An 11,922-nucleotide genomic window follows, 5' to 3' on the forward strand; every position below is an offset into this window, starting at 1 on the left:
AAAGTTCCAAGTTCTTCATTGGTTTCCCAGGCCACCAGCTCACAGATGGGCCACTGTGGGCTGCTCCAGCACCCCTGCGGGCTACCCCTTCCCAGCCATAATGAAGCTTCTCTCTTAGACCAAACTGCTCAGGTTCTTCTGAATTCTGCTGAGCCCAGACACTGGGCTTCTGCGTTGCTCTCTGAAATGTCCAATTTTAGCAAGAATTCTGCTAAGTCAGTTTAGCAGCAACTCCCATCATCCTGGGTGTCTCACTGGGCTCCTTATGCTCCACCATCTCACAAGTGATATCCGATCACCTTGGCCACCTTCAGAATGAAGCCTGGTAAGTAGGTTTGGCCAGACTCTCTCTAAGCCCTGATGTTTCTTTACTAATTTGCATCCACTGACTCCAAGCCTGCTTCTTAGCTATAAATTCCGCCTTTCTCTGGTTGTATTTTAATTGGGCCCAGTTCTATATGGTTGCCTCGCTGAGGCAGATCCTCAGGTTCTGTATCTGTGGATTCCATCAGGCGCAAATTATAACTATTCCAAAACAATACATCTGTACTGAACATATACAGACATTTGTTTCTTGTTGTTATTCCCTAAACAATACAGTACAGTGTACAACAACTATTTACAAGGCAATTGTACTGATGAGCATGATAAGAAATCTAAAGATGGTGTAAAGCATATGGGAGGATATGAATTACTTATGTACAAGCATTATACCACCTTCTATAACAGACTTGGGCACCTGGGAATTTTTGTATCCTTGGGAGGTTCTGGAACCAATGGAATCTGAGAGGTGACTACACTAAGATCTCTTTTCTCCTGCTGCAACAGCTGTTCTAAGTAAAACCTGTTTTCACTGCTTGTTTTACGCTAACTCTGGGCTTTCCACATCCACCACTGGCAGGCGTGTGGATGTCTGCTCCTTCAATGCACCCACTATTTCTTACTTCTGTGGCTGCACACTTGCCCACCTCCTCTGCCCAAAAGGATCCTGCTCCCCACTGACCCCTCTCTTGTCCTGCTAACCCCTCCCCATCCTTCCAGATTCAAGTGCAGCATCATTTTGTCAGGAAGACTTTGATGCTCTGCAGATGGCCCTGCCACTCCCTTCCAGGGTATTCTGCCTTTGCCTTGTGACATTCCTCACCCAACAACCCATGTAATGCCTGTCTTTATTCCCGTGGAGCACAAGTCCCATCAGCCCAGGGACCACACTTGTCTTGTTCCCTATTATCACTCTTCAATTCTAAGATGCACATTCTGCCACATTTTAACATTTGAAATTGAGATGCATCTTAGAATCAATAGTGCGTTGTAATTTAATGGTCAGAATTTTTTTCTTTCTCAATGAAACGTAAAATAACAGTGGGTCTTATACTCAGAAGCTTTTTCTTTTAACTCTTAAAAAAGCATTTTATTGATCTTTTGCCATACCCAATTTATTCAGATGACATCCATTTGAAGTGGTGAGGTCAAGCTAGAGAACAGGTCACCCTGAAGCAAATCTATTTACAAAATCCTCAATAGTATCTACAGATTTAACAAAATTTGATATGTCCCCATGTCCCTTGGGAATAGTGCCTGTACATAGCAGCAATCAGTAAACATCTAGTAAGTAAACACAGTTACACGATGATTCCTGGGGATAAAATATCAGTTAGTTATGCTTCGTAACAAACATACCCTAAGGTGTCAGTGAAGTTGTACTGTTTTCTCTCGGACTTTCCGGTTGGTGATAGCCCTGTTGGCCTTACTGTGGATTGGCCCGGGGACGTGAGGTGGGTTCAGGTCTGTTCATATTCAACCACATTTTCCTGGAATCAATGGTTCCTCAGGGTGAGTTCTTTTCATGGCTGTTCATTTACATGCAAGAGACCAGGTCCATGGGTATAAACACATTTCATCCTCTGATCTCATTATGCCTGGTCATAGTCCATTGGTTAAAGCAAGTCCAGGATTCACAGGGCAGGGCCATTTCCTCTGGCCATTCTGTCAGGCCACAGGGTGAAGGAGAGTGTGAAGAACTGAAGCTGAGAATCTAGTCTATCACAGACCCCATGTGGAGAGGTAAAGGGTGGCACCAGGTAAGGGACATACGATTCTACATTTCAGTGGATTTCAGCCAAGGCTACGGCAGAGTTTCCCCAGTGAATCATGCACCTCACACCCCTGGTGGCAATGTGTGAAGTGCACAGAACCCACAGAGTTAGCACCAGGGTTCTGGATTGGTGTCTGCTCTTCCAACAGCCACAAAAACCCCTCTCCTTGCATATACCAGCCAGTCAAATATTAACCACTTAAGCCCAGGCTCCAGCAATTCATCCTGGCGGTCACAGTGGTCGTTTAAATTGGCTGGGGCATTAGAGTTGGAGCACGGTAAAGTCAAGTCCAGGGTTAAAGGTGTCTGGAAAGCACAGATGCTGCTGGATATAGAGAGGCTACAGGGGTGCAGGGTAGACAGTGACTCAGGTCCAGGACTGGGGTCTAGACAGAGTCAAGGAGGCCCAGACGTGAAGTGCAGAAATGAACACTTTAAAATGCAGCCTGGGTGGGGTCTACTCAGCCAGCTTGGCTTTGCCAACCCCTACCCAGCAGGCAGACCAGCACTTTTCCCCAACGGGAGTCTTCTCAATGCTTCTCGAAATGCACCAAGTCCTCCACGTCTCCCTCGGGTTTTCGTTTCACTTTGTTCCAATTTCTGATCATTCTCTGCACCTGCCCACCTCTGCTCCCACTTCTCTTGGTGCCTGAGGGTGTGGCTGTGCCCTATTTGAGTGTCACTTTATGGAGGTTGTACTACTTCACCAGGGCAGCTGTAACACAGGGCCAGAGTCTGGGGGTTTTTATTTTTATTTTGCAGCCCTGGGGGTTGAACCCAGGGCCATCACACTAAGCTATCGCCCACTCCCTTTTCTTTTCTTTTTTTTTGTTTTAAGATAGAATCTGGCTAAGTGACCCAGGCTGGGCTCTGATCCTCCAGCCTTAGCCTCCCCCAGGGTGCTGGGAGTATAGGCACGCACCACCAGGCCTGGTGGCTAGGGCTTAAACAACAGAAATCCACTGTGTCACAGTTGTGGAGGCTGGAAATTCAAGATCACAATGTTGGCAGACAGAGCCGGCTCTTTCTAAGGGTTGTGAAGGACAATCTGTTCTCTGCCTCTCTCCTGGCTTCTTGTGACCATCTCCGGTGTTAAGAGACATACTCATTTTCACCTTTATGTTAACACGATAGTCCCTCCATGTCTATGTCTGTGCCCAAATTTCTCTTTATATAAAGACACCCCTCCAGTAGGAGTTTATCTTAACTACTGCAGTTGCATCTGCAATGACCCTATTTCTAATAAGGCCTCAATCTGGGGACCTGGGATGGGGTAGGACTTCAATATATGAATTTTGAGGTGGAAAATGAACACAGTTCAACAAGGAGTCAAATCCCCAGCATGCACCACAGGGCCTAGCATATGGAAGGCACCCCACTACTGTCCTGTTACCTACCCACTGATGAAAGTGCCCAACTTGAGGACTGTATATACTCATGTGAACACACACATGCACACACACATGCGCACACACACTTCTGACAGGACAAAGCTGTCTGTCACTGCTGGCTTCTGGGGATGTGCCAAACCTCACAGCCAGCCTTCCAAATCGTTCTGAACCCTTATCGCCAGGACACAGCAAGTGAGATAAAGACACTGTAGCCAATTGACAAAACCCTTCTTGAAAAGAGCTCAGCTAGCTAGCATCCCTTGGGAGGCAGGAAGCTGGACAGCACATCATTCTTTTGAACTAAAGGGAACTTTGAGCACAAAGAGGGAAGAAGTACCAGTTTTCACACTCTGTCCTTGAGCTCCAGCACCAAGGGTTCAACCAATCTCCTGGAGCTGCAGGCCAGGTTAATGACATCAGATGCCAGCATCCAGGATGATAAAGAGCATCCGTTACAGTTTAGAGCTAGAATGTCCCTCCAAATCTCATGTGTTCAGAGGTGGGGCTTTGGAAAGGTGATTTGACCATGGGGGGTGCTATACTCATCAGCAGATTAAGTATAGTAAACGTTCTGTTAGGAAGTGGGGCCAAGGGGATAGGGGCATGATCTGAAAGGGCGTGTTCTTGTCTTCAGTTCTTCCTCCCTCTCTGCTTTCTGGCTGCCGGGAGTTGAGCATCATTCTTTCACCATGCTCTTCCACCATACTGTTTGTGCCTAGAAGGCGGCTAACCATGAACTGAACCCTCTGGAATCATGAGCCAAAGTAAGTTTCTCCTCCTTCAAATTCTAGGTATCAGGTACTTTGTTCCAGAGACAGGAAAGTGAGTAATAAAGCATCCATCCATACTTCAGATGACTCACCTGCTGGCCTCCATTAGAGACAGGAGGAGGCCAGCAGGACAGTGAGGGAGATTAAGGGAGAGGGAAGCACATGAGCCTATAGTGTATGGTCCATGGGGACAACATCTCGGTATAGAAGGCACAAAGCTGAGATTCTAAGGAAATCTGCTCCATTTGTCCAAATCTGTTAAGTGTCTGTTGCGCTCCATTTTTATGCATCAACTTTTTCAACGAACTTTGTAGTTTGATAGTGGAATAAGGAGAAAGAGGCAGAATTTAGGAACACAAATGGCAACCAGCCTCTAGAGCAACTACTCTGAAGGGCAAGCAATAATCCACCTCAACAAAACTCTCAAACAGGCTTGGGAAGAGGCTGTTGCCCAAGCCACCAGCATCCCTCACCTGCAGGTCTTAGATTTGCCGGCCTTTCCACTAAATATCTTGGGGTACCCCAAGCGACTGTAAGACACATCAACACATCAGCAACTACATAAGACACAATATTTACATAAAAATGTCCTCAGTCCCTCCTATGGGTGCTAATATTCACCTGACCTTGTGACTGTTGGCCCCACTTGGTATTTATCTCAGGCTATACTTTGGCATATGTTCCGGTTTATAAAAATCTGAGTCTGGGTAAAGGTTAGCAATTCCCAGAAGTTCAGAAATTCCTGAGCAAATGGCAAGATTAAAATGCCCTGAAGGTTAGTGCAGAACAGGGGCTCTCAGCCTTCAGCGTGCAGCAGAATCCCCTGATGTCTGTTAAATAACACAGAGGTGGTTGGGCCCAGCCTTGTGGCTGACTGAGTGGGTCTGGTCTGGACGCCCAGCATTTGTATTTCCAAAGAGTTCCCAAGTGTCGGTGCTCTTGCTGGGTGAAGATCACATGCTGAGAACCACTGGTGAAGAGAAGACCCAAGAAGGAAACTTCTCAGCAAGGACAATCAGAAACTTTGATTCTACCAAGACTCACCTCCCTTAGCTGCTTGCTGTATGAATTCTGGCAAAGTCTACACCAATATACATGCTGCCTTTTCTACAGTCCTCCAGCACACAGATCTGCATCCATCATGACACTTGCTTTGTGGCTCACTCTCACCAGTGCACACAGGCCCATTTGTTGATTTTTTTTTTTTTTTTGGTTTTTCTCCGGTACCGGGAACCGAACTCACGACTTTGCACTTGCCAGGCAGGCGCTTTTTGCCGCTGAGCTAAATCCCCAGCCCTGTTGATTATTATTATTATCATTATTGTTTGTACTGGTAACAGAACCCAGTGTCTTCACACTGAGCAACACCCCATCTCCTTTGAGACAGGGTCTTGCTAAGTCACACTGGGGACTTGGATGTGTAATACTCCAGCCTCAGCCGTCCAGAATGCTGGGATTACAGGTGTGCACCACCATGTCTGGTGCATTCACTCACTTTTAATAACATAATGAACAACCACGGGACTCATCCCCTGTATCCTATCTCACACCATATACGTAACCAGCTAACTATCATTTCTCCTTTGTCTGTTTATAGTTTTACCAAACCTATAAACTACGGCACAGTCAGAGCAGAATACTGAGTAAGAGTCAAAATAAATGACAAATGACCAACAAGCAATAATATGGGTGAATCACAGTCACATACGATTATTAAGGGAGAGAAGTAGGGATTACATACCTATAACACCAGTTTATGATATGAAAACTACATACTCTTTAGGATGCCTTAAAATAGGCACACATTTCAAAACTTTTGTATTTATTTCTAATCTTTAAAGAAATGCATGTTTACTGCATTTCAGCGAGCAAAGAAAGGTGCTGGGTCAGACTTAATGGGGAAGACTCCAGCCCATGTGTCCTCCCTGGGCTCCCTAAGGAAGCTCATCCTTCCATCCCCCGGCTTCCATGAAGTAGGGCTGAAGTCAAAAGCTTGATAGGTGCAGGCAGTCCACTCAAGAGGACACCAAGTGGGAAACAAACGTAATGAGGAAACGTTAACTCTGCTCATAACCAGAGAAACGCAAATCACTCCATGACCACTAAGTTGGCAAAAATGGGGAAAAAAAAAAGAGAGAATGGCAGTGAGTATCTGTGATATTATGGTACAAATGACAGGCGCAGATGATGCCAGTAGAAAAGCACACTTCAAAATAATTCCTTTTGCAAACAGCTGTATGGTGAAGTGTAGCCAGGACCGGTGCAGGCATCCTACACTGTAGAATTTCTCCCAAAGAAGTCATTTAATACAAAGAAGCAACTTGGATGGTCTCCAACAATGCCATGACTTAGAAAACCACAGGGAGCAACAGGACCGTATGAGATGCAGCTGGGGCCCACTGAAATTTTGAAAAGGAAACATGCACATGGCATTTAACATATGAAGAATACCAAAGACACAATATCCTTAAGACCATGCAACAAGGGCTACAAGGTCCAATGCAGAAAGCACACAGCTGCTGTGTTCCGCAGAGGGCGCGAGTGTTGTTTCTTCCTGCCCTCGTCTGGCCTGCTGGGTTGCAATTATGTTTTAGCGCTTGACGGGCTCCTACCTTGAGAACTTTCGCAGCCCTCCTCGTCACTATTGTCCTGGCAGTTATTCTGCCCATCGCAGAGGAAGCTCTTATCGATGCAGAGGCCATTCCTGCAGTGGTAGCGGGCGGTGGAGCAGAGTAGCGGGTTTGCTGCTGTGAAGGGGAAACACAGGGAAGCCGGTGAGTCCTTCTTAGTACCCAGAACCTGTTGCAACAGGTATACATACTGCTCAGGAAGCAGCAAGCTCATCCTCTAAGATGCACAGGGAGAAGAGCCAGCCAATGCCCAAGACAGGACAAGACTAAAGAAGCAACTTGGATGGTCTCCAACAATGCCATGACTTAGAAAACCACAGGGAGCAACAGGACCGTATGAGATGCAGCTGGGGCCTCCTGTGTAGTGTCTTCTCCCAGAGGGCCATGCCAGTGCCTGCAGCCACATCAGCCTGGCCAGAGATGAACACCTCATCCCACACTGTCACTGTGGGCTGGCCTGCAGCCTCTAGTGAGTCTGGGCAGAATCTGAGTGTTATGGACTCTTTTCTGGGGAGCTGAGACTGGAATGGTGGATAGCACAGGAGACACACAGACACACAGACACACAAAGCAACACCTGAAGTAGATGCGTAGCAGTGCCTGAACCTCTGCCATCAAGGCAGGGATCAGATGGTCAGGCCTGAGAGCTACCTAGGATCCTTCATTTTCTCTCCCTATAGGCCAGCCTGTTAATTCTTCCGTAACTCTTTTTATAAAAAATTGTTTTTGCAGTACTAAAGATTGAACCAGGACTTTGTATATGCCAGGCACGCACTCTACCACTGAGCTGCACCTCTGGCCCCCCCTCCTTTTTTTTGAGAGAGGATCTTGCTAAATTGCTAAGTTGCCTAAGCGGGCCTTGAACTTGAGAACCTCCTGCCTTAGCTTCCCAGATAGCCAGGATTATAGACATGTGCCACTGCACTCAGCTTCCAATTTACTCTTTATGACTTACTGATGGAAACTCAATGTTCTCAATTTCTTTTTTGCTACCATAAAGATCCCATGAACCCGGTGGTCACCGATCACTTCCTCCGTGAGGCTCCATGAAACTCCCTCTTTGGTCTTTCAGGGACTTTAAAAGAAGTAACAGATCTAGGTCCTTAAAGATAAGGTTGGCAACTGGCCAGTGTAAGGTCAACACAAAACCACTTTAATGCACAGGCAGATCTTCAGAAAAACAGCATCTCTACAGCACAGTTACCCTCCCTCCCTTGTTCCTTGAAGTACAATTCAGACAAGGCTCATCCCAGGCCTCTGTTTTCAATCAAGGAAGCAGCCAAGTAGAAATTAATCTCTACTCTGCTCCTTATTCCTTGTGCAATTTTGGCCAAATTATTTCACCTCTCTGAGCCTTGATTGCTTATATACGGGCAGGACTAGCTCCATAATTTGCAAGATAAAGGGGCAAACTGAAAATGCAGGATCTGCTGTTTAAAATTATTAAAAGCAATAAGAGGACAATAAAGTGCAGACTATCAAGCCAGTCATGGTGCCCTTCTAGGCTAAGCTTTGGCCCCGCAGGACCTTGCCAGTAGCAAGCCCAGAACACTGATCCTGCTCCTTACAACATTCATTTCAGCGTCAAATGAGAATGTACAGTGTGATGAGACTGCGACAGTAAGCAGAAATGCCACAACGGCACCCAGGATTTGGAGGCAGATTTATTTACGTCAATGGTACTGACTGGAATCGCTCCCAAAATATCAGGTCCTGATCTCTGGTGGTTTAGGGTTTTTTTTGAGATAAGGAAGCAGGAAGTACAGAGAGGTACAACGGCTTGTCAATTGGGGACTGGTTCTTACAATACACATCTTACAATACAAAGCAAGTGTTATGATGGATGCAGATCTGTGTGCTGGAGGACTATAGGAAAGGCAGCGTGTATTGGTGTAGACTTTGCCAGAATTCATACAGCAAGCCACTAAATGGTGACCAGCCATTTCTTTTCTTTCTTTCTTTTTTTTAATCTACAAATAATAGTTTTATTTCTTCCTTTCTGCCTATTGGTTTTTTTTTTTATTTTAAAGAGAAAAAAATAACAGAGACAAAAACAAAACAACACAAAAACAACAAAAATGATACAGAATTTCGAAACAAGGTGACAGGAAATTAGCAATGGTTGTTACATTACACTGTTATCTTCAACAAAGTTGTTCAGATTACCGGACGTAAGAATGCAAGATTGATCCAACAATTAAACATTAACTGTTCCTTTCAATAAACCACTAGACATTAGTAGCACAATTATCTTAGCCATCTTGTGTGTGTGTGTGTGTGTGTGTGTGTATATATAATATATATATATATTATATATATTCTCCTTTCCCCCATCCCAGTTGTTCTTTCCTTTTTTAAAAAAAGATAATCATAACAATGAAACTGAGCTTCAAAACAGGTCATTAAGACAGTTACAATGGTTGATACACTGTGTACTGTGCACCCATGTTTATAGCAGCACAATTTGTAATAGCTGAATCTTGGAAACAACCCAGATGTCCATCAACCAAACAATGGATAAAAAGATGTTCTTTCTGATATAAGGGAGTACTACTCAGCCATAAAAAGGATAAAATGGAATGTTTTATAGGTAAATAGATGCAACTCAAGACCATAATCATAAGTGAAATAAATCAGACCCATATATGTAAACATCGTATTGTCTCACTAGTGTGAGAAAATGAACAAGTAAATAAGATCTGAAATGTACAATAGATACTGTGAATTGGGAAGAAACTGTTCAAAAGAAAAGACAAACTGCGATGGGGAAAGGGGAAATGAAGAAAGGAAAAAAAGAAAAAAATGTATATACATTAAAGATAGTTAAGATTGTTATACAGCTAGTTTCTCTTAGTTCATTAAGAAGAAACTCTTGTGCTAATAGTGTGTAGACAAGGTAGCATACATGTATCTGCTACTCTGAATGATTACTAGGAAGAGGACAATACACAATGGACCAGCTGTTTCTAAGAAAAAAAAGCAGAACAGAAACTGTAACTGGATCTATTATCTGGGCAACTAACAAACCGAAGTACACTGGTTGGGGCGGGACAATCTTTTGCTACAAAACAGCAGAGTGGATGTCAGGCCCAGCTCTGAGGGTAACTACAGGGTCAGGGTCAGGGACAGGGGCAGGGGCAGGTCAGCTCCAGCATCTCACGGTGGCCTTCACAGCAAGGTGGCAGCTGTCATCTGCCTACTTTATAGGCTTCACGGAGCTAATGCTGGGACACTCACACACCCCACTCTAAGGGCTTGGCAAACCTCATGGGGCCACACAGGAGGTGTGTCTAAAAATACAATTAAAGTTTAAATTTTTATAAATATATCAGACTAAAAGAACACTGCTATTAATCCTACTTGAAATGTTCCCCTTACTTTGAACACACTTATCCCATTGTCCTTGCCACCTTCTGAAGCAGCTCTGGACGTCCTCTTTCATGAGGGTCTTTAGTTGCACTGCTGCGGCTGCCTTCAGTTCCTGAATCGATTCAAAATGTTTATCTTTCATGGTCTTTCTGGCTTGAGGAAGAGCTAGAGGTTGCATGGTACCAGACTTGGCGAATAAGGTGGATGAAGACACACCACATTTTCATAAGCCCGGATTCCCATTAGCTGGCACTTGGCGGCAGCACTGAGCGTAGTTTTGATCACATCTTGTAAAGACACAAGGCAAGCTGCAGAACTGCTTCAGAAAGTGGCAAAGATGATGGGGTAAGTATATTTGAAGCAAGGGAGAGCATTTGTTTAAGGGGGATTCATGTTACTGTAATAAATGCTTTTATTTAAGCACACAGCATGCTCACTGTATTTTTTGATCATCCCGTGTATATACTTGGTGTAGAGGGGCTGGCAGCTTTGGCGACTAGGGGAAGAATAAGATTACAGGTTCAGACAGAAGGAATTCCTCTTTAAGAGAATGACCGCGGAATTTTAAAAACAACTATTTAACATAGAAAGTCTGATGTGAAAAGTCAGAGACAGTAGAGGGATGAAGGAAGCCAGATCTCTCAGTTTAGAGGATAATGGACCAGTGTAAAGTCAGACAACAGTAGTCTGAGCTGAGAATGGAAGATTTAATTACATAAATCACTGTGGGCTAGAAAATGGCTCAACTTGATCAGGCTGAAACCAAAGTCTGACTCCAGCCAAAACCAAAACGGGGAAACCCAAAACCACACATCGCATTTGGTTTTTGTCCAAGGCAGCCCTGCAAACCCTTCTGCCCATTAGCATAACACCACAGTGGCTGTCAGCTTCCCCGGGACCTTGTGGGTCACATCTACAAGAATCAGTTACAATCAGTTCACTCAAAAGGATAGGCCTGGAAAGACGTTCTAATTGCTCCAAGACGGGTGGTGGAAAGCTTATGTAAACATGCTAGTGGGAAGTTGTGCTGAATTATCCCTGCTGACTTCTTTTAGCTTTAGGCCTTTCAAACTCACTGAGTTTCCCAAGGAAAAAAATCATTTGCATGTACATTTACATATGCATCCACACATACTATATGTGTCTATATTTTTGTATGTGTATTTCAAACCAAGTCATGGGCTGGTTTTCACACCGGTATATACGAAGAACTCTTCTAACTGCAAAGCAAAAGACCACTCAATAGAAAAATGGGTAAAGATGCAGTCAGGCAATTCTCATGAGAACAATGGCAAATGGTCAATAAAAATGTAAAGGAAAACGTGTACCATCGCTGGTGATGATGGGCACTTTGCATGCATCAGACTGACCACACCTAAGGTCTTACATAAAGGTTGCCGGCCCGGATGTGGAGGCAGGTCTCATGGACTCTGGGTGGGACTGCGAACGGTAGGTCCACCGCGGAGACAAATTAAGTCATATCTGGTAAGGCTTGAGGGGCACATAGCCTACAGCCCAGTAACTTCACTTCCAGCTACTGCGGAGTCTAGAGAGATCCATGAATAAACAAAAATGTTTATAGAAGCCACTATTTATATGACAGAGAAATTACAAATGTTCACCAATTAGAGAATAGATACAATGTGTTATGTCGTCCAATTAGAGAA

The 11,922-nt window shown here is 44.6% G+C and overlaps 1 protein-coding gene across 1 annotated transcript in view; it reads right to left on the reverse strand.

Moving 5' to 3' along the window:
- Positions 1-11,922, reverse strand: part of Ldlrad3 (low density lipoprotein receptor class A domain containing 3) — a 176,076-nt gene that overhangs the window by 105,418 nt on the left and 58,736 nt on the right. Inside the window, exon 5 of the mRNA XM_013513831.1 lies at positions 6,869-7,003. Within this exon, the coding sequence (XP_013369285.1) occupies positions 6,869-7,003 (135 nt within the window). The remainder of the gene's footprint in view (positions 1-6,868; positions 7,004-11,922) is intronic.

This window comes from Chinchilla lanigera, unplaced genomic scaffold, assembly GCF_000276665.1.
Source record: "Chinchilla lanigera isolate Chin_1 unplaced genomic scaffold, ChiLan1.0 scaffold00021, whole genome shotgun sequence".
Lineage (NCBI taxonomy): Eukaryota > Metazoa > Chordata > Mammalia > Rodentia > Chinchillidae > Chinchilla > Chinchilla lanigera.